Raw genomic sequence first — 27,234 nt, 5'->3', positions numbered from 1 at the left:
GTTTCAGTGTTTTGTTAACAGCAACCTCCCTGATTTACTCCAAGGTGATGCTACATATTCTGATGGAAATTTTCTAGTGATTTCTTTTTAACTTTTATAAAGAATATGATATGTAATATCAAAACTAAAGTACATGATTGTAGTGGGTAGCCATTCCAGCTTTGATCTGGAAGTTTCAACCCCCATTGAGACTTCCGCAACTGTCACGCCTACAAGGCGGGGCCAAGGGAGGCGCCGGGGGACCCGAGATCTGGATCGGCGGGCGCTCTCTCTGTTGCGGGATTCGATTCAGGTTCTTTAGGATAGGACACCTTTTGGAATGATCTTTGTAACATGCCATTTACCTATGCTCTATACTTCTCTGGACTTTAGTATGTGTTTCTTGCTTGATATTGTTTGCATTGGTTGTAGTTCCATCTTATCTAGGTCATTATCCCTCATTATTCCTGGACAGTATTTGATAACCATTCCTTTGTATATAGTCTTGTATTAGGTTAGAACTTTCTTATTTAGACAAAAAGGGGGAGATGTAGTGGGTAGCCATTCCAGCTTTGATCTGGAAGTTCCAACCCCCATTGAGACTTCGGCAACTGTCACGCCTACAAGGCAGGGCCAAGGGAGGCGCCGGGGGACCCAAGATCTGGATCAGCGGGCGCTCTCTCTGTTGCGGGACCCTGGACTGGAGAGGTGGACCGAGCAGAGCTCCAGAGAACACCGCTGGACTGTGATACACCTTCCCCAGACTCCGCGACCTACCTATTCCTTAATTTGTAAGTTACGCCATTAAATAAACCTCCCTTTAACTACGTGGAGTGGCCTTAATAATTTCACCAATACATGATTATACAGAGAACATCCAATTACAAATACCAGCAAATGTGTATGACTTGATCACCAAAGCATGGTTAGAGATGCTTTTCAAACTCACCAAAGAATTACAGAATTTAATAAAGGCATAGTGTTCTAGTTCCTCTGAGAAGTTCTCGGTATCCACAAATGATTTGTATGAAACTCTGCCACATTCCAAGCAAACTGCCAAAGAGTGAGACAAACTCCTCTTTCTTAAGAGTGAAGACACCAGACATGAATGTTTAGAAATGGATACACTGACCTGACAGCATATTATCTGATGGCAAAAAAAATGTTTATGACTAGGCCAAATCCTATTTTTTAGGAAGTCACAGTGAACAAAAAAAGAGAGAAAGAGAGAGAATAAATCACCATGAAAATGTAACTGAGCTGGTAATAATAGCCTAGTTATAGCTGCCATGAAATAGTCATTAAGTTATATGCAGCATAAATCTCTCGGAGTTTTGTAAATGATGGTGGCTCTTAGAGGCTAAATAAAGATAAACTGTAGTGACTATGGCTTCCTCTCTCTTTGCTCCTTGGCATGGGCTTTTATAATGTTTAAGCTCCAGTTCCTAGCACCATATGGTTCCTGAAGCATCTGAGAGAGAATTAAAAATCTGCAACTCGATTCCACATTTACTTATGACTTGCGCTTTTTGGAGCCCAAGGAGAGCCTTGTACTTCTAGCTGGTCCCACTTCCAGACAACACTGGCAGAGAACTGCTGTGGCTGAGCCTGCTACTGCGGTGGACCCAACTTGCCAGCTCCAACTCTGGAGCTCAGCAAAGAAAGTCGACATTCTGCTTTCTGGATCTGCAGATTAGCAAAAGGTTTGATTCAAAGATTCCCAGCCAAAGTCCCCTGTCCTCCTTTGTGGAGATTGCTACTAATCCCAGATGATCTTTTTTCTTAACTGCTTTCCCCCTCTGCTATTTAAACTGAATCCTTTCTGCTCCAAATTAAATCCATTCTTTCTAGCCCTGTCATTGCTAAATAATGAGAACAATTCCTCTCTCTGCTCTTGGTGGCAACACATGGGGTACTTACGGATGAGAATCATATCTTCCTTTAGCCTACTTTCTTAACTGTACACTGCACCGGTGATAAAATGGGTTAATTGTTGCTATAAAAATATTTTCTATCCTCATAAGGAAGTCATTTTTCCCACCAAATCATTTTTATTTCTTTGTTTTGCATGCAACTCTTACGATCTGCAGAGCCTGGGAGTAAAAATTCCACCCTCGCATAAACACAAGATCTAAAGGAGAGTGTTAAATATGCAATATACATGCATAACTCAACTTGGTCACTGGACAGTTTCCTTTGTGCTGTGTTCACTCTGCTACTGGAGCCTGGGCTTTCATCACATATTCCTTTCATTCCTGTGATCACATTTGCAGCCAAGTTTTATGAATGAATTCTTATTGGAACAGACTCACCACATCTTAAAAATACACTGTCTATAGTGAAATCAATAGACTGTATAACCTGTAAAGTCCATAATGCTGATATACTGGCCCTTTAGAAAAAGTTTTCCAACCCCAAGCTTAGGCTGTTACTAATATTCCTCTTGGCTTTGCTTCTTGCAACATCTCAGTTGGACCACAACAGATAAATCTCTTGTTTACACCCAGTAGTCATCTAAGAGATTCACTTCAGGACCAAAGCAAATAGCTAGAAACAGGAGTCTAGATGACGCTATTTTCTTTCTTGTAGCTGAGGCATATGAGTGTGACAGTTTGGACAACTGAAGGCAGTGTTTAAAAGTATATGCACCGCTGACACATTTATGCAGAACATTCTACTGTGCTTATCTAACTGACACCTCAGACCACCAGGAAGACAATGGAATCCAGGCCAAGGCTGGGCAGGTACTCACGATGTGAAGCTGGAGGAAGTCGCCAAGTCCTGGGGCACTGTCAATTCGTACTAAGATGCCATCCTTCACAGTGGTGCTGAAGCCCACAGCCAGGCGGTCAGAGCGTGTGCTAGGTCTGTCGTTCGCTGGCCAGGTGTAGAGGATGAGGCCACCACTCTTCCCAAAGATGTATGTGGCACCAGCTATAAAGGAAAAGAGAAAGAACACATCAGGGCCACTGTATTAGGTATCGGCTGCTCCAGCACACTGTTGAGACTGCAGGAGACCCTTTTGGGAGAGAACTTTTTCCTACTGGACAGTATTTAGTTTCTAAAAGGGAGGACTTCCAAAACCTCAGAAGGTATCTGTCTCCACAAATTAAAGATGCTAGCAATGGGAATAAATACCAAAACAGATGTTACAGAGAGACACTCAGTACCTTCAGTCCCTGATGTATAACAGCGGAGTGTGGGTGATTCAGTGGGTTATGAACTTCATTACATGTTAACAAACAACTTTCCCTCTCCTGCAGCAGCAGAATACACCTACTGTTTGGCTAGGACAGGCACGAGATAGAAACATTGTCCCTGCTTCTGGCTGTCAGAATATTCTCATTAGTGGAGTCAGGAGTCTTTCCAGGGGTGCTGCCACCACAATGTCTGCAAAGAAGCCCAACAGTACTATTGTTTTCCCAATTCACAGAAAGGAAGTGTGGCCTGGTGACAGGAAGCTACCCAGGTGAAGCAATCTTTCTATGAAATGCCTGGAAACAGTAGTGTTTTACCTTTCAGAATTTTTGGATTTGGGAATCTCACATATAGAAAATTGAGCTATCCTATGTCTGGAGCTCAAGTGTAAACATCAGATTTGCTTATGTTTCTTATAGTTTATGTGCCAGGGCTGCAGATAACTTTATAAAGCAGATCTTATAGTGCCTGTGTCTTGACTCATATGACCTGTCACATGATGTCAAATGTGATTTTTCCCAAATGTGGCACACACCTTTAATCCCAGCACTCGGGAGGCAAGAGGCAGGCAGATCTCTGTGAGTTCGAGGACAGCCTGGGCTACAGAGCGAGATCCAGGAAAGGCGCAAAGTTACACAAAGAAATCCTGTCTCGAAAAACAAAAAAAAAAAAAAAAGAAGTATCTTCTCCTTCAATATTTATCTGATAGCATTTATCTGATATTGGCATAATAGGTCTCATGTCTTCTTAGAAATTAAAATCCAGAAAGGAGATGTAGGAGATATAGAAAACCATCTCAAGATAATGCAGTTTTGACATGACAAGTGATCTGTGCAACTAGGTTTATCTAGGCTGTTACTATTTATTTGTATTTTTTTTTACTATTATCAATATGAATCTTGGAGTTACCAAGAATATATTAATTGAAGTTCCTTACAAAACCATCAGGGAGAAAACAAAGAAAATATTCTGTGATGGTTGGTCCTATTTGTCAACTTGATGGGCTCTATGAATTACCTATGAGTAGGTAATTCTGGGCATGCCCATGAGAGACTGTCTAGACTGGGTTCACTGAAGCATGGAGACACACCCTGAAGGCAAGTGGGTGGGGTTGTGGGCCATACTAGAGTGAACAGCAGCAGAGCACCTGTGGTGATCTCACCCGCTTCCTGACTGCTGATATAATAAGACTGGCTGGCTGCAGCCTTTGTGTCCATCATTTCACCGCCTGATGAACTAGTTCCTAGACCTGTGGGCCTGAACAAACCATTTCTCCGCTAAGTTGGTTTTAGCAGGGCATTTGATCCCAGAAAGGTGGCAAGTAACTAAAAACTATTTGCATTTTAAAATATTTCCAAGTTTAAGAAACAAGTATCTGATTCTAAATTGGGGAAGAACACTTAAATTTGGTAGCCAAAATATACTATGACATTGTAGCCTCAGGGATTTTATGCCAGTTACCAGTAGTGAGTAGTTTCATATGATACACTTTTCAACATCCAAAGATCAATTGGTATTAGATTTTCCTGTGGGTATCCCAGTGAACTTGTTATGATGCTTACAACTAGTTTTGTAAACATCAGACAACCAGTCATTCTTTTTTGTTTTGTTTTGTTTTTATGTTTTATTTTTTGAGACAGGGTTTCTCTGTGTAGCTTTGTGCGTTTGCTGGAACTCGCTTTGTAGATCAAGCTGGCCTCGAACTCCCAGTGATCTGCCTGCCTCTGCCTCCATAGTGCTGGGATTAAAGGCGTGCGCCACCACCACCCTGCAGACAACCAGTCATTCTATCTTTAGCATTTACTAAAAAACTCAATCTCCAATCCATATCTATTGTCACAGTTAACATACAGAAAATATTGGAATAAATTGCATTGGTTGTACAATCAATAAACTACATAGCTTGCTGAGAAATAATAGGCTCATTTGGGCTAGAATTGGGAGTTTGTGTCATATGCCACCCTTGTAGGAGCACTAAGCCGTCTGAGATGTGTGAATACCCACTCTGCTTTGGGAAAGGTCACCTATGCAGCTTGTTTCAGTTAGCTCCATTTGTATATCACAAGCAACACAGAATTTTTGTCCCTTTATGAGTTTCTCAATCCTGAGGGGAGTCTCCAGCAAGCCCTCCAGAATCATCTAGAGAAACTGGGACTATGGTATGCAAAGTTTATGTTAATTCCATATGCAAAACAATGTTTGCTCCCTACTACCCACAAACACCCTCAGAGCTGCTTAAAATTAGAAATCTTGGTAAAAAAAAAAAATTTATGCTTGATATCTCTCCATCTGTAAAAAGTTTAAACGAGTCCTTTTCTGAAGATGATCACAAATGTCACCATTGCTCCCTTCATTCTTTATTTGGAAAACTGAAGGTTATTCAGTGATTAATGTATAAAATCACCAAAAAAATGCAAATCAGCCAGTGACATTTCATGCCGATTTATAAAATCTTACCCAGCTCTGTCCTACATTCACAGTGGATTTGCTACAGAGGTTCATTCTACTCTACCAGTGAAGAATTTTATCAGCACAAAAATAATGTTAAACATGCAGAGCAAGGCACACAAGGCTTTATTGTTTGCAAAGCCTTCCCGGCATCTTTAGGTGGGGCACAGCAATGGCAGGGCCCACTTCATTCATTAACAGTTGTATGGATGTGCAAACAGAGGCTCAAATGTCTCTCTTAAATCAGGGGCATCCAGTCTTAACTGCCCCAAGAGCCCTTTTAATCACATACCAGTATAATTACAGAACATGATTGGACCATGGAGCAAAGTTTTCCATACTCAGCCTTACATACTTCACATCTTCGAAGACTGAAATAGAAGATAAGCAAAGCCACTGCCCCAAATGCTGGCATGCTTCCAAATAGCATTCTGGTTTTCAGCAAGCAGATAACTTCACAAACTCCTTTTACTTCTCTGTTTACCCACTACTCTGTCCAATAATTCTCCGTGTTCCACATAAAGAAGCTGTTAGAGAATAACATACAATCTCTTACATATTGTATTTAGAAGTCACATTAGTGCCACTTTTTCAATCAACAGAGAAGAAAACCTCATTATAACATTAGCAGATAGGTTAAATTGATAGAACATCTAATTTTACAAGCTATTCTTTATTTTCTAGTTCTGGATTTACAGCAGCATAATCTTAGATGATTCTAACTTCATAGATGAAAAGGCATAAAAGATATAACATGCCCAGTGTTTGGTTTATTCTACAAGGCACAAGACTGTAGAAACCTGTTCTGGGATTGGGTTTACTTGCAAAGATGACCAAACTTCATGAATAGTCCCACAGCCTAACAATACTGTTAGATGAAGTTAATTAATTGACATAATATTCTATACTGACAGTGCCATTTTTTCAGCTTTCATGTTTTTGGTATCTTGAATGGTTTTTAGAAGCAAATACAAACATTTTAAACAAAAAGTATCTAGAGCTCCAAAGGGGATATAATTACATTGCTTTAGAATTTCAAACGAAAAAATAATTTTGCTATTTTTTAAATTACAAATCAATGTTTGGAGAATATCCAGGCAACCCTAAGGACCCTGCTCAAATCCATTAAGGGTCTTCACTTCTGAGCCCCATGAGACCATAGTTTGTGTTGTCTGCCCTGAGCATGTATTTCTGATGGATGAGTTCTGACTGGACTCAGTATGGTGGTGCCAAGAGCAGGCTACATTTGTGAATATTGAGAACAATATAAATTAAATTCACTCGAGTAAAAAAATGGAAAACAAATACTAACTAAATTGTAAATGGCTATGTCTGCCTTTGGGTCATTTCTTTAAGGAGCATGGATAAGGAGCATGGATAAGGAACAGTGTGAGGTTGCTCTACTGAGTCTCAACCAAGACAGTATTTTAGGAATGAAATCTTGCATGGTTACCACCAACTGAAATTAAGTGGATATGTGCCTGATCTTCTAATCTGTCACTGTTTCACCCACAATCCACAAATAACGGACTTAGGGTACTGGCTCAAACTGACTAGCCATATACTGAAATGGAAGTGATGATACATTTAGAATTGGAATTGAGCAGGCAAAGCTGTGAGATGGGGGAGGGGACATAAGAAAAGTAGTTAGGCTGGAGAAGGGGCTCCAACAGGACACAACATAATAGAATCAGGAAGAAGTTCTAGAAAGCAGTTGGATGTAGACATGTAATATAGTGGTTAAGTAGATGATTTAGAATTTTCCAAAGAGAAGATAGCTAGAAGATATTTTTTTTAGTTCACAAATCTTTTCAATATTGTGAAAACATTGGTGGATTTCTTTTTCTTATTTTACCAGAATTTGATTGTTGATGACAACTCAACTTTCCCTTGTTTGGATCATTTTGACAATAACCATGGCTATTTTTTTAACTTAGCCATTCCAAGGCCATGTTTTTATACTGATCTTTCTGTCTCTAGGCCCTCATCCAATTCATCTATTACTTTTTTGAATGATTACCAAGAAAGTAGTAGTATGGATTTGCTTAAGAGTCACTTTGTGTGTGTGTGTGTGTGTGTGTGTGTGTGTGTGTGTGTGTATTTATATGCATATCTGTATGTAGGAAAATTGAGACAGAAAATACAATTGACTGTGATTCATTTATTATTTTGTTCATCAAATAATTATAGACAACATGGCTTTGAAAAGCCTTCAGATACTATGCTAATTGAATGTTTATATTGTTTTATATTTTAAAGACAAACCAGATTTCCTGGAAATAATTTTTATTGTTGTTGAAATGGAAATGCTTTTGGGAAGTGCTATCGAGGGGAAGCCTGTGAGTGCTAAATTTAGCAAGAGCTAGATAAATTTCTGGAAGACAAGTATAGCATTAGATTAACAAATTAGTATAGTAAGTGTAATGTAGTAAGGTATGTTACTTTTGTCTATGTTGCATTTGTTTAACTCTGTGAAGCTGTGTCACTATGCCTGTATAAAACACCTGATGGGCTAATAAAGTACTGAACAGCCAATAGCAAGGCAGGAGAAAGGATAGGCGGGGCTAGCAGGGAGAGAGAATATATAGAGGGAGAAATCAAACAAAAGGAGGAGATGGTGGAATAAAGGTAGCAGCCAGAGAAGGAGGAGGACCTCAGGGGTCAGCCATCCAGCTACATAGTAAGCCACGGAGTGAGAGTAAGAATCAAAAAGTTAAGAGAACGGGAAAAGCCCAGAGGCAAAAGTTAGATGGGATAAATCTAACAGCTGGCAAGAAACTAAGCCAAGCTAAGGCTGGGCATTGATAATTAAGAATAAGCCTCCATGTGTGATTTATTTGGGAACTAGGTGGCAGCCCCCCCCCCCAAAAGAGCCAAAGAACAAACAACAGCAGTGTAAACTTACATACCATATGGTATGCAAAGTTGGGAAAGAAATAGGATCCCACTGCTATTCTGGCCTCTTTGAACACTGAGAACATAGGCTAGAGTCCTACATGAGAGTGACACGACACGCTTCTTCTCTATGGCTTCCCTGTTTCTCTTTGATCAGCCCTCCATCAAGCACAGTGTGGAGACACAGTTGCGATCTTTATCACAAAAACTGGCAATTCCTATTGGAAAGTAAATGGACTATGAATGACATAAAATATATTCTACCAGTAGAATTGGTTGTTGCTATTACAACTATCTTTTATTCATATCAAATAGAGCTAATAAAAATAAAATAGAAAGACTTGTGGCTTACAGCTGATCTAAACCTCTTCCAGCTAATGAAAGCACAAAGCCAGGGGGTGTCTCACAGTTAATTTGTACCTGAATGCAATAATTTCTCAATTATTTTCAGAGTGATCTATCCTTTCCTCTTAACATCCTTCCTTATTTCTGTGTCTTTGGGGTGAGGTACCACGCTCACTCATTCCTAGTGGTAGGAACTTACATATCTGCGGCACTGTGTGTTTTCAAACTGCCTTCTGTGGGAGTGTTTCTTTGATTCACCTTAGCTCAGCACTCACTGGAGTTTTAATGGGAATGGTTTTTTTTGTTACTGTTTTAATTTTTAAAGAAATGACGAAAACTCAGAGATTCGACAGCATGATGTGGTGCTAAGTGGTAGAAGGAGAATACAGTCACATTCTTGCCGTTCCTCAACCTCACCTCCTGTCCCTGTGCACTCATGGGATCACGTGCCCCAAGGGAATCCCAAGAAACCAACTGCTACAACATAAAGAGGAGGGAAGGATGGGTGACAGATGGAAATCTGCAAGAGAGACCTCAACATCACAAAGGCAGTCACCAGGGAAGCACAGGGTAACTGATGCAGATGTTACCAACAGCCCTCCAATGAATTTATTAGATTACTGATTGATCTATTTTTCCCACTAGGAAAATTAAAAAAAAAAAAAAACCACCAAAAACAATGATTAAGTGACCTTAGACAAAGTAAAAAGAAAGCATTTAACCTTAAAAGAGAAAATTCACCCTTTTTTTTAATATCACCTCCCTTTGGCAAAGAAATAAGTCTATTTGCTGCTTATTAAATTGAGAAACTGAAAGCAATACCTAGGGAGTGAAATATGGCCTCAGGGAGAGCCAAGCTTTGTTTCTCAAGCAATGCTTGGGCAGATGCGGGTTCATCCAGATAGGGCAAGATCTCTTTCTCTTTCTCTTTCTTGAAAGAAGAGCAACAAAAATTAAATTGAAATTAATCCTTCAAACAATTCAATATTCTAAGGTTCCAGGAACAAGAGCTTCTATGTGAAAGCTTCTATGAACAGCAGTAATGCTGATTCAGTATAGTGTTGAATCTGTTCAGCAACTGGGAGTTCAGACTTGCCCAATGAGGCCCTTGGGTATTATATCCAATGTCACAGAACACCTTGTGGCAGGAAGATACAAAACTAACAAATTAAGGAAGTGCTTTTCTATGAAGGTCTACCATTATTTAGTTACAGAAGTAAATAAAATCAGAGGACCATTCTTCCTGGGGATTAGTTAACTGCTAAACCTATCTCTGCAAATATTCTTGGAGCTGGTGACAGGAAAGTTGAGGATTTCCCAAGGAGAAATGAAGAAGTCACTCACTTTCTCTAAATAACATAGCTATTTCTGTGTTACTGTTTGTCTACCCTTACTTCCCCAAAGTCTGAGTACTATAAAATGATGCACAGTTTCAGCAGGCCCTCAGAAACACAAGCAAACACACCCCACCCTTTCTAAGTGTCAGGGATAACAGTGTTTCCAGAAACATAGCACTTTGCAAATGTCATATCAGACAAGCAAAAAAGACAGGTATCTTTCTCATAGAACTCCAGGGTACCTCTGCTAAGGATAAAGGAGATGCCTGGTGATATTTAAATTGATCTGAAAACAAAGCATTTGAAGGCAAATTCTTCTTAGTGGAACCAGCTTTTCCTAAGCCCCCAGTTATCTTATGGGACAACACTTTTTTTTTCCTGTAAACTCTTTGGCAGTACTTAACAACACTAATCACAATACTAATGTTAACAGTGGGATTAATGTTAAATCAGCGCCATGAATGAATGACTCCCAGCACACAATATAGTATTCTAAACTGTGGAGAGGAGAAATGACTGCTGTAGTCATTTACTAGCGTGACACTGGGAGGTATCACAGCTGGCACGGGTAACTTGGACATCCGAAATACATTTTCTCTCATTTTTTGAGACCAGAAGCCTGTCTCCGTGGCTTGTCGACAGACATTTGCAGCCTGGCTGTTTGCGTGGGCTAACACATGAGTGACACCAGATGGGCCCTGTACCATTTGTCCAAATCTCTGTGAAGATACTAGACATATAGGATTAGGAGTTACTCTTGTAAGCCCAGTTTAATCCATTTACATATTCAAAGACTCTATCTCTAAACACAGTCTACAGATTTTTTGCTATCTGTGGGGGTTCTTGGACCAGTCACCATGGATACCAAAAGATGTCTTGGCATGAATTTGTGAAAACACAATTCAGTTCCTAACAGTTACTGCCTCCATTTTAATGATGAGACAAGTCAAATGGTAATATGCCCAGGAGTAATCATACCTCACTCATAAAATTGTCAATTCCGCAGGTCAGCCTCCATTACTAAGTTTATACTAGAGATTATCCCACAGCCAACATAATTTAACTTTCATAACCATATCGGTTTCTCCTTACATAGGAAAATAAAGTAAGTCCTAGGAAATTGCTCAGACTGTGAGTTTAATAAAATAAATATTACGTTTTATTGTCAAACAAAATGAAAATCCAGGGCCCTTCTGTACTATGAGTTTCTGGGGGATGGGGCTATTTAATTTATCTCTTGGTCAACAACTGTGAGTGCTTGGAAAATAAATGTTGCTGAATTAATCAATGAATCCTGGCCCACCTCTTTGTACATTATCTTTACATCGCCATTCAGGCATGGAGAAGAACTGCAGATCAAGCAAGAAGAAGACACAACCCATTCATCCAGCTCAGCTATTTGTCACTTCACCTCAACGTGGAAATATTTTATAAATACTCATCAATTAGGGTTCATAACAGTGCACATGATTGAGCAGCACACAGCTTTCAGTTTATAAGAGAAAACTACCCACACACATATTTGAATGATTTTTCTTCAGGGAATTTTTGGCAGGCTCACATAAGAAAATCACACCCATTTTGTGTCAGATTGTTTTCTGTTATCCCTTAGTTCCTAAATCACATGACAAATTGTTTTCATTGGAAAAAATCCCTAATAAAAATCTAGCTCAGATTTAACTTCATAGGGGCATGTAGGGGAGAGCAGTAGGATCTTCATTTTATTTCATAGAGCATTAGCTAACAGCAAGGACTATATGTACATGTCTATTAGGAAAATATAAATGAATGAGACGAAAAGCAAAAATGATCATCTGGTAATTACTCATCAGCCTTTTCTGTTGCGTTATTTTAATTTTTTTTTCAAAACACGTGGCTTCTGATAGCGTTTCTAGGGCTCTGGTTAGAACAAAGGAGAAGTTCAAATTGTCTTATTTGCCTCCATTTATTCTTTTATGTGATGGCTTTGAAATACCTTTTCTGAGAACAATCAAGGGGTTTCTCTCAGCTGACTATTCTCTGGAAGGGAAATACAGATGAAAAGCAACAGCTTTGATTTAAATGCCTGATTTATATGGACTTCACACTTCCTAGGGCCAGGGGCTATGCAAAGATGATTTTGGTGTTTCTGTGGCTCTAATTTATAAAACATGATTTTCGTGAAAAGGTTGTCTAACATTTTTGAAGGATAATGACTCTGAGTTGTATAAGATACATACTTCAGCTGTAGAACTCACCTCAGAGTTAGGAAGGAGGAAGGTATGTGAACTATTATGGCTCATGCTCCTTACCACATAATAGTCATTTAGCTTCACTGTGTCTCAGTTTCTATGTGATTAAAAAGGTGATAAGGTCTCATGAGGTTCCTGCCTTGGCTTAGGAGATACTGGCAATTGATGGAGGCTGTGGAAGGGACAGCCATTTTTCTTTGGGGGTATGGCCATGGGTAGTTTTCTTATGAATCAATGGGTGATCCCACATCCATGCACATTTAGGCAACATTAATTGGATGCAGTATGTATTAGAAAAAAATATAAGACTATTTGGACAAGAAGTTGGGGTAGGATGCTGTGGATATCACTCTATATAAATAAAGCACTGATTGGCCAGTGACCAGGCAGGAAGTATAGGTGAGACAAGGAGAGAGGAGAATTGAGGAAGGAGGAAGGGAAGGGGAGACCGGCTGGAGCCACCACCAAGACAAGGAAGATGTAAAGTACTGGTAAGCCACGAGCCACGTGGCAAAGTAAAGATTAATAGAAATGGGCTGAATATAAGAGTGAGAGCTAGACAATGATAGTCCTGAGCTAATGGCCAAGCAGTTTAAATAATGTAAGAGTCTGTGTGCTTATTTTATAAGTGGGCTCCGGGACTGGTGGGACTTGGCAGTGGGAGCTGGAGAAAAATTCTCTAGCTACAGTAGGAACTTATTAGGGCAGGTCCAGGTGGAGTTAGAGGAGAAATGAGAAATAGATATAATCATAATATATTGTGTACAGGTATGAAATAATTTTTCTACCTAATAGTCTTAAAGAGTTATAATACAGATTTCAGTAGAACACAGAGAAGAACATGGAGAAGGCTGGCTCTGCAAAGTGCTTACTGTGAAAATATAAGGACCTGAGTTCAGATTGCCAGAACCCTTATAAAAGCTAGATATGGTGATACCCGACTCTAAACCCTAGGGAAACAGAGATGATGATCCCGAGGATTGTTGGCTAGCCAGTCCAGTCCAATTAATGAGCTTCAGGGTCGATGGGGACCCCATCTCTCCAAGATAAAAAGCGGTAGAGAAAGATGCCCAGTATTCACTTCTGACTTCCACATAAACATACACACATGTACTCATATATGTGTACATCTACGGGAACACGCACAATGTATTATACACATATATGCACACACAGTCAACAAAAATGAAATAATTTAATATTGTCATTCTATCAGGTACGACTCAAAATGAACCGACACTCCTCTTATCATTGTATATGACCTGAACATCTGTTTTAATCTAGGAACAAGAAGTCCCTTTATATGTAAGTTATCATTTTCTCAAAACCAATGTGAATCGAATGAAAATTATCAGCCTTGAAATACTGTACTCTACACATATCAGGACCAAAGGTCCTTATTGAAACTTTTAAAATTTTCTTGTAGTGATAGACAAGAATTCCTGATGACTGTCACAGATTCCTCTCAGAGGTAGAGGAAGTACAGGTTCTGGTGAAATGAATTGATTAGGAATGACTACATTGACAGCTCAAGAGTGCCCCCCAAGAGAAGAAAATGCTCATTACGTTTTGTTTGTTTGCTTGTTAAGACAGAATCACATGTATGCCAGGCTAGCCTTCAATTCACTATGCAGCCCAGGCTAGCTTCAATTCTTGATCCTCCTTTCCTCTACTTACAAAGCACTGAGATTAACATGTGTGTGTCACCATTTAAGCTTCAGTATTTCATATTGGGACACTTGGTGTTCTGGTTGTGCTATTTCAATAAAAGTTTATGGATTTTATAGTTAGGGTATGTTGGACATGTGAGGCTGTGTCATCAATTGGACTGGACCAGCTAACCAACAAGCCTCAGTATCACACTGTCTCTGTTTCCCTAGGGTTTAGACCTATAACATACACATTTCATTTGCATATAAAGGTAATTCGTTTTGAGCACTTTGCTTTAGTGGCCTATGTGAACTAATATACTAAAATATCCAATGTACTATTTCCCTCTTTCTGAATTAATTTTTTAAGTTATTGTACAAAGTAATGGGATTCATTACAATATTGTAAGTGTTCTTATTCTTCCCCTCTTCTGTTGCCTCCCCATTTCCACCATGTCCTCCTTAGTTTGTCCTTCCGTTTAATCAGACCATCCCTGCTTGCATGTTGCATGTATTTTGCTATGCTCTCACCTGCCATCCGCCTTTTAAAAAGTCTTAATCCCTTCTCATGGTCTTCTTTTCTAACACGCACATGCCAATATATAATAAACATACAATGACAAAACCAAAAGAGCTTAGATAATTTCTCTTATGAATATTCATACAATCACAGGAGTAAAATCAAGACTGCATTAAAACTTGATTCCAGGACTAGGAGAAGTAGTACATTATAACATTAGAGGTAGTACTCACCATAATTTATTATTTCACCTAATTAAAGTAGAATTAGAATATAATTTTATATAGGATTTAATAAAAATCCTAGAGCCATTCCTTCCAAAATTTTAATTAAAACAGGAATGAAGCAAAGTGTTTTAAATATTATACTAACTATCAAAACCAACTAACACTACACCAAGCAATAAAACATAAAGCCTTCAACAGTGAAATGAGGAAAATGGAGGTGTTCATCAGTACAGTATTACCAGACATTATTTAGATGCTCTTATTAAAACAGTAAAACAATAAAATAAAATAAGCTGTAAATATTGGAAAGGAACATGATAAGTTTTAATGGGTATATGAGTAAATACCTGCATATACCAAATAACTCTTCAAACTCCATTAAATTAGTAAGAACACATGGTAAGTTGATAAAAAGCCCATGTATACAAATCAATAGCTTGTCACCCTCTCAAAATTGGAGCAATGATTTCCAGAAGAGTAATAAGGCCATTTGATGGGAAAAGTACAGTCTTTAATTGGGAAATTAAATATACATGTGAAAAGAATGGCTCTGGATACATGCTTTACATTATCAACTAATATCCAGATTATATAAGGAAATACAAAACCAAAAATAAACAATCTACTTAGAAAATAAGAAGAGTTGAAGATGCCATCCTGTAGTAGGATAATTTTCAGCATTTGCAAGGTCCTGGTTCAGTCCCCAGCAATGTCAGGGAATGAAAAATACTAGGGTAAATGATGGACAATAAAGGCATGAGAAGACATTCCATGTGACTAAATGATATTGAAATACAGATCAAGCCTACCTGAAATAATCCTTTTTAAGTATTGGCAAGTATGTGAAAGATTCTTTTGTATCATTACTGAGAATTTACAATGCTGTAGCCACTGTGGAAAAATGAATGGCAGTTCCTCAATTCACAAAACTGTATGTGTGTGCGCATACACACACACACACACACACACACACACACACACACACACACACACACACAACAACCTTATGTGGTCTGTTTACTCCATGTCCATCTGTATCCTGGAATGAGCCAAAAATAGGGACCAAACTAGATATTTCTATACTTTGCTCATAATAACATTATTCACAATATTGAGAATGTATAAACAAAAAAAACCCCAAATACCTATTGATGAATGAATAAAAATACTGTGAACTACAGATACAATAAAACACTAGTTAGCTTTAAAAAGAAATATAATTGTGATACGTAGTAGCATGTGGATGAGCCTTGAGGAAATTGAAATAAGCAAAGTAAGCTAAGTGATATAAGCCAGGCACAAATCACATAAGCTGCCTAGAATATTCAATTCAAAGATACAGAAAGGAGAGCAATGGTCATTTGGCCTGGGGAATGGTGGTTTATTGTGTGAAGAATTACAGTTCGTGATGCCAGAGAAGGTCCTGGAGGATGATTCCATTGTAGCTAGTCCCACTGAATAGTATACTTAAATATAGCTAAAACGGCAAACTTTTGTCATGTATGCTTTACCGTAACAAAAAATCAACAGCTCACCATAACAAGAAAATGAAAAGACACAATAAAAATCATCTACAAAATATCTTGACAGAATCAACAAGGAAGCCAAACAAGAAAATCTTCATAAAGTAAACTATAAATTGGAAAGGCATGAAACATTTACATAGGTGAAAGTCACATGGCAGGAATATATTAAGTATGTCATTCTTTAAGGTACTTCTGAACAGAATCTCATTGTTTTTGAAGTTCACAAAGAAAGATAAATGCATAAGAGCTGCCAAGAAAAATCTACAGTGGAAAATAAGGAAACAGGGAACTTCAGGACATGCCTATGATGTCAGGAGGGAGGCAGAGCAGTGCAAATTCCAAGCCAGTGTCATCTACAGGGTGAGTGTCAACCAGCCAGGAGAACCTAGTAAGACCTTATCTCAAAACAACAACAAAATCAAATAGAATAAGGACAGTCTTTAAAATTTAATAAATGGACTGGATTCAGAACAATCTCTCATTGGGAAACAAATTACAACTGGGCAGACTTGCTGAGAATGGAGTATGAATTCATAGTTACCCTGTCCTAAGTCATGGAAGGATAGTCCTGAAGATCAGGATGAAAGACCGATAAGGCACAGTGTAGTGTATTTGGGGAACACAGAATAATCTCTTGTGTGCTGAGGGAAGGCTGAAGAGCAGTGTGGTGATATATTTTGTACCCTGATAAAATCTGACTGAAGATCAGAAGACAGAACAAGCCACTAGATTAAACATAGAGGCCAGGCAGTGGTGGCACACACCTTTAATTCTAGCAGAGATCCTTCTGGATCTCTGAGTTCAAAGCCATCAAGGACTACATGAGAGTGACTCAGTCTAGGAGAGAAACAGAGACAGGTGGTGATGGCACACACCTTTAACCCCAGCAATTGAGATCTCATGCCTTTGCTTGGGAAGTCACATGCCATTAATCCCAGCACTAGGAAGGAAGTGATGGCTGGGCAGAGAAAGGTATATAAGGTGTGAAGAGACAGGAACTGAAGCCTTTTCAGGCTGAGGAGTCCTAGAGGTAAGAGGTTCCTGTGCCTTGTTCCTTTGTCTCTCTGATCTTTCAGCATTTACCCCAATATCTGGCTCTGGGTTTTGTTTCTTTTCTTTCTTTCTTTTTTTTTTTATTAAAAGACCTTTTAGCATTTGTGTTATGGAGCAGAGCATAGCAAAGTGGTTCTTGAAGAAGGCTGAGGGGAGCTGTCGAGTACCCAGTGTCCTTGTAGGTGATGTTTACTTGCACCTTACTGAATTTGCCAGTGTGCTCCTTTAAGCACACAACAGAAAGCCCTTAAAGAACGCACCTGCAACTGCTAACACTTAAAAATAAATCCTTCTGAACACAAAAATTTTAGAAAATATATTACCCTCCAACATCAAATTTTAACAGGAAAATTTTAGTATTTTAAAAGTTAGCAAGTGGTTGCTTGGGACAGTGTGAAATAGTTGTGAGAAATAAAATGTTGTCTGCTGTGTAGAAGACAGGGAGAAAGCACACTTTCAAAACATATGATCCCAAATACAGCCTTCCTCCTCCAAGTTGCTTCTATCATGTACTTTGTCTCTGTGACAAGAAACATAACTAAGAAATAACTGAATAACCCTCACTTTTAAAGATTTTTCTCTAACCTCTCAGGCCCTGGAATGGAGCACTTTTGACACCTGCTCATGGCCATGTGCTTTTATTCATGAAGCCACATTGCAAGTCTATAGAAATTCATTTCCTGCCGCCACTCATCTTAACACTACTATGATAACTTCAGCGTTGATTCAACAGTAACGATATGACAGACTACAAATAAACAGCAGTCACTTCCATCAAAGCTGGAAGATTTGTTATGATGGATATATTCAGACACACCAGTCTCTTTTTAGAAAACGCAATTTTATGGGAAAAAAATGCAAGATAATTGGTCTTCAGCTCTTGCAATAATCTTAGATGGCACCTGCAATATTTAAATTAATACAGGGCTTCTCCATGTTAGAATAGACCTTCTGATGGAGTCTCTTGTGTAAAGGCTCTGACACAACTTGTGTGTGCTTGGATTGTAGGCTGCTTTTCGATGTGGGTGCATTTTTAAAAATGATGTGATACTTGTCCATCCGCTCGGAAATCGGAAGTTCTTTATTCAGCCACACATCCTGGCTGGCCTTATCTCTCTGCCTCAGCTTTTGCTTCACATTGTGCAACATAGGTGGCAGGTTTTATTGGGCACTGGGAGATTCTCCAAGGCAATGATGTCGGATCTGCAGCCTCTGCCTGAACACTTGGTCTGCTTACCAGAGAGCACATAGACATGACTCTCGAGGATGTATTCCGCCTCCCGCTGTCCCCAATTTCTTCTACTCTGGCTACCACCATGCATATTAAGCAGAACAGAGATCCACTTGGCTCCTTTAAGTGTCACTTAAACCAGTAGGGAGAGCAAAACAAACTCCGTTGAAGGTAAAGAGCAGTGGTCGGCATGGCACCGGGACCTCTCACTTCCTGAGAAAGCTTGGCTGATGAGTGATGATCTTCCTTGTGGGGCCAAGTCCAAGCTCTAAGAATCCAGCAGCAATGGAGGCAGCAGGGACCTGAACACATGGCTGGTGTGACTTCTTTGTATGAAAATGAACTTGTTTTCTGAGAGATCAGTCCTCTCTTGTCATTGCCAGTGGTGACCCACTTTCCATAAGCTACCTGTTAAACTCCACCGTACACCCGCACTTTTACTTTAAAGCAAATGTTCTTCCTAAGGTCATAGCCTTTCGAAGGAAATCCACAAGACAAAGCTGGTTCACAAAGTCATGATATCTGTGCTACGAGGAGAGCCAGTCATAGATTATACGTTATGTCTTTGCTTGCTCTTACACTAGTTGACATTGAGCCTGCTGCATTCAGCATGCAAGGCAAGCATGTTGCCATTGAAAGCTACCCCTAGTTCCACGTTTACTTTGAGATAAGTTCTCAGTAAGTTGTCAAGGGTATCCTGAAACTCATTTTCTCCAGCATTAGCCTCCTGGGGATTTTGGATTTTAGGAGTACACCACCACATCTAGCTAATTTACAAAAATAAATCCGTTATTAGCAGGCATAGATTTTATTACTGGCCCAGCTGGAGCACAGATTTATGTATGTAGAGTTGTCATGTGCTTCTTTGAGTGCCCCATACTGGTGAAGACCTGTGCATAGCACATCAAATCATGCATGATAGCAATGAAAAGAGAGCCTGGGAAGCCACCACTTTCATCTTTAGTTACACATACAAATGTATTTACACATACAAATGTATTTACACATGCACATACAGAGGCCCCGTGAGATTGCAGAATCCATCCACAGTCACAACTGATGACCGTCTGAAGAAAAAGAGGACTTTCCCATCCTGACTCTAGGTAGGAGCTCTTAAAACTCTGTATTCATAATAGTACCTCAAGAAGTGATGCTCAAGGAAATCTCATTGATTTTCTTTCATTTTAAAATCAATATTCAACTATCAATTTACAAATTCTATTGCTATAAGCGAATCATACATTGCTATTATATATATACACACTCTATACAGCTTTTATATCAAGAATATATTCTTTAATCCATTCCCTTTTAGACTAAGGAGCAGCTGTGTAATAGACAACATGCTGTTATTCACCGTGCTGCTTCACAAATCCCAATGTATTCCTCTCATCTAACTAAAACTGTGTGCTGTGATCTATGACCATCTTCTCTTTCCCTTCCCCCAATCTCAAGCCTATAATAACCTCAACTATATATACTTCTATGTCATGAACTACTTTATATTCCATATATATATACACATATATGTATATATATATATGTATATATATATGAGTTAATAAGTTTAATTTATCCCTAATTTGCTCCTTAATGATACTGCTTGGGTAGCAGAAATCACTATGGAGCAGTTTCTTTGAGAAGGGTGGATGGAAAACACACACACACACACACACACACACACACACACACACACACACATACACACACACACACACACACACACACACACGTGGGGGCATATAAATGAGAATTTTTATTTTTATATATGATAATAACTTGGTGTATGACAAGGACAGAAAAAAAGATGACATATCTCAGCTAGGCCAGTGCATTTTCTAATTATTTATTGTGAAGATACTTTTTTGGGCACAGAATCATTCAAATCTTTGTACTCAAATACATGAGAGAGCACCTTATATATGAAGAAGTCATGTCCTTATTCGTTGGCCCACAGGAAGTGAAGGCAGCATAAGTGAACATTCTTAAACAATTTGTACATTAATCACGAAATCATCTCAGATGACAGAAGACTTTCTGCACACCACAGAAAAGGATGTATTTGGGAATCTGCCTTTTGTTGTTTTTTTTTTTTTTTTCAAATCCTTCAGTTTCCACTACAGGGGAATGCACAAATGGAAGTGACAGTCTACAGAGCTGTCCAGGCTCCACAAGCATGGGGCTGATGAGGCAGAGGGCTTCCCCTGAAGCTAAAAAAAAAAAAAAAAAAAAAAAAAAAAAAAAAAAAAAAAGTCGAGAGCTTGGGAGTAGAATGCTACAAATCTGGATGGGATTCCTTTAGAAGCAATGCAGCCATGAAGACAAGTAAGTATAATGGGTATTTAACCGTCTTCACTATGAAGTGCTGATTCCTTAGACACTTATGACATTCATGAATGATGTAGGAGCTGGCTATGATGAATGCCAAGCAATTCCTCACCATAGATACTTTTAGGGAATTTATGCCCCTCCCCCCAGAACAAAAGGGCTCCTGGGCTCAGTTATCATTTGTTCTGGGAGAGAATTTACAGTCTCACCAGCAACTGCTTTTACCTTCCTCAATAAAGCGCTTATTTTGATATACTGGCTATGGTTGTTCTAGAACAACTGTATCCTTGTAAATTTGTGCATGGTGAGCAGTCTTGATGTCTCACTTTCTTTCTCTGTTCACACTTTTGTCCTTTCCAGTTATTGTAAGGTAAACATCTTTCACACCAATCTTCAAATCACATATCTCCCCATTTGACCAAAGGCATATATATACATGTGTACATCTACAGATTTGTGAACATGAATATATATGCATATGTAGCTATGTATGCACAAATGTGTAGATATACACTTGATACATAAAGATATTGTTCTGGGATGTCTGAAAACTCAAATACTATTTGGATTCACTGTTAACAAAAGAACTCTGGGGTACATGAACTGTTAAAACGTTATTCTGTATCCTTTGCCTGCACATCACCTACTTGACCGAAGTAAATTAGTTGATATTCTCATAAAAATTTTATTAAGCTCCTACTAAATATTAGGTACTTTTCTGAGTCCTAGTGAGAGATCAGAAAACATAGCATAGTTCTATTTTTAATAGAGATATTAATTAATAGAAATATAACATTCAGATCAATGTGATATTTGGAAGTTTTAAGTGCTAACAAGGCTTGATAAGAAGAGGGTCATGATGTAAGCAATATCACAATATGACCTGAGAGCTGGGAAAGTAAGCTATACATTTCCTGAAGGAAAAGGGCTCTTTCCAGAGGTAACAATGGCAAAAGAATAAGTCAACATGAGCTTGGCATGCTTTTGAACAACCTCCAAACCAATGTGTCCAAAGTGGAGAGTGCAAGGAAGAAGATGTAAGAAAGATTGTCTGCAGGGGAGACAAGACTGTACACAGTCTCCTGGGAATCACCTCACTGAAGTTAGTTCTTTGTCTGCCTCTATTCTGAGGTGGCAAGTTAGCTCTCCAAGTGCATCTGTTAATATCATAGAATTAGATATTGAAAAGCAGACAAGAGAGGGAAGCAGACAGGATGGAGAAAGACACAAATGTATATGAAAAACAAATGAAGTGATCATCTCTGGATATTAATAAGAAGTTGGAGAAAAATTGCAGAGAAAATTGGAAACCAGAACCAATGGCTGAACATTTCTGTGCTCAGGATGGGCAATAAAATGTGTGAGGGAATTTTTCTAGAGCTATCCAATGATAGAATTGGTTCTCCAAGAAAAGAGTAAAATTTCATACCATGTGGAGGCCCACAGAGGCTATCTAGTGAGACCTTACTCACAGTCAGAGAATCTGAGCTTGGTTTACCCAGCAGGGCTACAGAAGGAGATGATTTGGCCACAGGCATGTTTACCAGGTGTTTGGAAGGGTCTACACTTGGCTCTACGGTGTGCTTTGATTTTGCAAGGGGGAGGTCTTTTGCCTCTTTCCTTGGCATGTTATAAAAAGCCATTTTCAATAAAGGATGAGGCTGTTGTTGGATATTGACCCAGGCCCTTCCAAAGCTATCCTGTGTTTCTGTCTTTCTTCCCATCACCTCTCTTTCTATCTGATATTTCCTCATTCCTTTATCCTCCACGTAAGAACCCTTCAAAGGGTGGGAGCTGGGCTCCCATAATACCAGACACATTCCTAAAGAGGTTAGAAATTCACTGTGCATAGGTGTCTTATAGGTCTTTTCTAGATGATTACAAAAGAACCCATTCTAAGAAAAGGAAGAATATATGAAAAAAATCTGAATTTTTGAAAAACAGTCATGTTCATCTACATTAATTATCTTATCTCACTTGGCTAAATCAGTTTTACTTTTTGACAAGTTGTTGTCACCTCCAGTGGAAAAAAATCAATAGCCATTTGTATAGCATTAATATTCGATAAAGTCATATTTTCATGACAAATACCTTAACACAGTTGGCGGAAATATCCTTGTGGACTTGATCCTTAAGGATGTTTTTGGTATATAGTCTGTCATCTAGGAAATCCTACTAGTAAAATCATCCATTTAAAAATATGTCTTTGACCCCTGAAAATAACAGGCAGACATAACTAAATTATTACTTCCTTAAAACCCTGGAGTAACGGTGGGGATGTAGCAGCTAAAATTGGTCATTCTGAGGGCTGTGGAGGGGGCATCTTCTCACCATAGTATTTCACATAGTGTCTAACATGTTTTCTTATCAACGGAACTTAATGTCAAGATAACAATAGTACCAAGGTTTTCAGTCAACAGGTAAGGGAGGGTGTGGCTTAAGAAATTTTTCTTCAAGTGGATCTTCAGTCGCAAATGGACAGTTATAAAATGTCAGTTATGGAGAGTTAGTAGTTTTAGAAGTCTTCTACACAGTTAATACTGTACAAGGAAAGAAATTTGTGTACAGAGTAGATCTGTCAAGTGTTTTATCCACAACAAATAGGAGGAAAAAATAATCTTCAAAGTGGTCTTCTTAACGCCACACAACTTTTTAACAAGAAGTCAAATTCTTATTTATAAGTAAGAATTTGCTATGGAGTATTTTAAAGAATAAAATGTGTTTGTCTAGTATTTTGGAGATATGAAAAGAAGGGGGGAATGGAAAGAAGGAAGATTAGTCTATCTAATAAGAATCATGAAATAATCTATTGGCTGCATCCTACCCGGAATACATCTCAGTGAGATTATTGTTTTTGCAGAAACTTTCTTTACTTTAGTGTGGTTTAATAGGAACAACAGAAGTAATACAAGAGAATAAATAATAATAACCATGGGAAGTTAAGGGACACAGTCTCTAGAAACAAAGCAAAAGTTAAATGTGGGAGTCAGTAAGATGATTCAGTGATAATGTGCTTGCTGTTCAAACCTATCCACATGAGTTTGTTTCCTGAGCACACGTAAAGATGGATGGGAAAAAAATGGACTCCTGAGTGTTGTCCTCTGAGCTCCACATACATGGCATATGCACCCCCTTCACCCACACACACACACACACACACACACACACACACACACACACACACACACACATTGCACACATATATACACACAAAATAAATACGTTTTTATAAGGTTTAGTGCATCACTGAAGAAATGAAATGTTTTCTTGAGATGAGACTTTTATTAAAAAGCCATGTACTAAGTGAAGGTAGCAGAATGAAAATCAATAGATGGAAGTGAAAGGAATCAAAACAAGGGCAGATTTCTTGATCATCAGGAGTTAACAGCAAAATCCCACATTGAAATGACAGAGTCCTGAGAGTTTCGTCTCCAACACTCTACCTTGTTAATTTCCATCATGCAAACTCTTCATTTCCTTCATGGTGCTTATTCATTTCATTTTGCCTCTTTTAGTTGGAATACAACTTCAGTAAAGAAACCCATTTTTTAATTCCTGGAGCAATACATGGGACATAGTCCACTTCACTAATGTGAACCAGCTATGAACCTTTAAGGAAATGTGTCATTGAAACTAGAAGCACAGACTGGGTTCTTGTCTATCATATACTGGCCATCTATCTCACTCCTCTCATGTTTATCATTCTCTAGTGCTTCCCATTGCTTTAGAATAAAACCAAGATCTTTAAAATGGCCCAAAGGCTCTCTGTGGCCTTACTCTTACAAATCTCCCCTTGCTTCACCTAAGAGCATGCCCCTTTTTCTCACTGAGCTTTCCTCTGTCCTTTCAAGTCCAGTGAGAGGCTTTCCTTGGCTACACAATGACAGGTAAAAATCTTCCTTTCATCCCTGATACTCTCCTTTCATCACATAACTTCTACAAATGTTATTACATTTCTTCTATCTGCTAAGAGAATTAAGTTCATGATAGTGGCGTCTCCCTGTTTACCTCACAACTATACCAAATATCCAGACAATGTCTGGCTCAGAGAAGGTACCCAATAATATTTTAGCGAAAAATAAGTGGATCTTTAAGCACAACTGTTTGCAAAAACAAGGCCAGGTGATTTCCTGTTGGCTATTTCTCATAGCTGTCACTCTTCATAGCCATGCCTGTGCTTTGGCTTCTGACACACATAACCCAATGCTTATATTCACAAGCCCCATCATATGTACATATTTATTTTATATAATTTTTAAATTTTAAAGTATGACAGTAGCCTCTTTCTAGTTTCTCTGCTATTTGATAAAAAAAAAATTATTTTCACAAAGACCACACTGAACTTATCTAAGGAAATGGGGCCACAAGTCCAAAGCTGTAGTATGACTATTACTCAGTTGTAAAAGTGGTCAGAGAAGCAATTGTCAATATTTTCTCCATCAAGTAAAGAGCTAAAAGTGAGCCACTCAAATGAAAAGAGCTATGCCATGGGTGTGATGCACATCTGTAAGCCCTGTCACTAAAGAGGCTGAGGCAGGGAATCTTTTGAACTTAGGAGTTTGTGGATAGTTTGGATAACATACCCAGATTCCTGAGGGAAGAGATGAAAAGGAAGAAAGGAAGGGAGGGAAGAAGGGAGGAAGAAAGGGGGAGGAATAAAGAAAATAAGCAGAAAGGAAATAAAAGAAATGAATAATAGAAAAGAAATAAAGAAAAAAGAGAAGAACAAGAGATGTAAGTACTATCCTTCAAGAGAGCATTCTCTCTAGGGTGTGGCAGTCAGAGTCAAATTCAATGGCATCCACATCTTCTGCCCAGTGGTTCACATGAGTATTTTTCAGAGGGGCTAGATAAATAAACTCTGAAAATTCTTCTCTTTCTCATTTCTGCTATAATACAAATGTATTGATCCAGGGCCCACTATTTCATGGCACTCACATGCTTCAATAATACAGAGGATTTATTTTTTATCTTTTTTTTTTTTTTTTTTTTTTTTTTGGGTTTTCGAGACAGGGTTTCTCTGTGCAGCTTTGCGCCTTTCCTGGGACTCACTTGGTAGCCCAGGCTGGCCTCGAACTCACAGAGATCCGCCTGGCTCTGCCTCCCGAGTGCTGGGATTAAAGGCGTGCGCCACCACCGCCCGGCTATTTTTTATCTTTTATCTCAGAGAGTTCGACCATTTCCCCCTCCCCCAGTATAAAACTACTACTTTTCTCTGTTCTTCCCTCTCTATACCCAACACCCCACCAACTGAATGACAGGGTTAACAAGAGGATTGTTACATGAAAACTCCATTTCCACTTATGTTCATCTTCTCACATGTCCAAAGTCAAGAGGGCAAATTCTAAGGAAAAAGTTGCTGGCAGTAAATCAGATGAATTATGGTGAATGATAATAGTTAATCAGTTGCTTACTTCTCCATGGGAAGTAGTTAATGTTGAGATTTGAAAATAGCCAAGAGTTTCTTAAGAATATTAATTGAATTGTTTGGTATTTTGCTGTCTAGTTTCTTGAGTTCTTCATATATTTTGGAGATCATCCCTCTGCCAGATACAGGTTGGTGAAGATCTTTCCCCATTCTGTAGGCTGTCATTTTGTCTTATTTACTGTGTCCTTTGCCTTACAGAAGCTTCTCACTTTCAGGAGGTCCCATTTATTAATTGTTGCTCTCAGTGTCTTTGCTACTGGTGTTATATTTAGAAAGAGGTCTCCTGTGCCAATGCATTCTAGGCTACTTCCTACTTTCTCCTCTATCAGGTTCAGTGTAAGTGGATTTATGTTTTAGTCTTTGATCCACTTGGATTTGAGTTTTGTGCATGGTGATAGATATGGATCTATTTGCAATCTTCTTTATGCCAACATCCAGTTATGCCAGCACCTTTTGCTGAAGATACTTTTTTTTTTTTTTTTACATTGTACAATTTTGGCTTCTTTGTCAAAAATCAGGTATTAATAGGTGTGTGGATTCATATCAGGGTCTTCATTTCAATTCCATTGACCCACATGTCGGTTTTTATGCCAATACCAAGCTGCTTTTATTATTATAGCTCTATAGTAGAGCTTTAAGTCAGGGGTAGTGATACCTCCAGAAGTTGCTTTATTGTAAAGGATTGTGGTGATATTTTATTTGTGCTTTAATAAAGCTTTCCTGGAGATCAGGGAGAAAAGGCCAGCCATTTTAAGTAAACAAAAAGTCAGGCAGCACATGCCCTTAATCTGATTGCTTATCAGGCAGGGTCTCTGTGTGTTCAAGGCCATACTAGGGAA

The 27,234-nt window shown here is 38.7% G+C and overlaps 1 protein-coding gene across 34 annotated transcripts in view; it reads right to left on the bottom strand.

Annotated features, from left to right (window-relative positions):
• The window catches only part of Nrxn3 (neurexin 3), a 1,637,399-nt gene that overhangs the window by 372,804 nt on the left and 1,237,361 nt on the right, over positions 1–27,234 (bottom strand). For all 34 annotated transcript variants that reach the window (XM_052738656.1, XM_052738661.1, XM_052738645.1 and 31 more), the window contains one exon: positions 2,732–2,913. In XM_052738656.1, coding sequence (XP_052594616.1) covers positions 2,732–2,913 — 182 coding nt within the window. The remainder of the gene's footprint in view (positions 1–2,731; positions 2,914–27,234) is intronic.

This window comes from Peromyscus californicus, unplaced genomic scaffold (genome assembly GCF_007827085.1).
Source record: "Peromyscus californicus insignis strain IS unplaced genomic scaffold, ASM782708v3 Scaffold_15__1_contigs__length_86483966, whole genome shotgun sequence".
NCBI lineage: Eukaryota > Metazoa > Chordata > Mammalia > Rodentia > Cricetidae > Peromyscus > Peromyscus californicus.
Note: the sequence above shows the minus strand (reverse complement) of the source record. Positions and strands in the feature narration are given on the sequence as shown.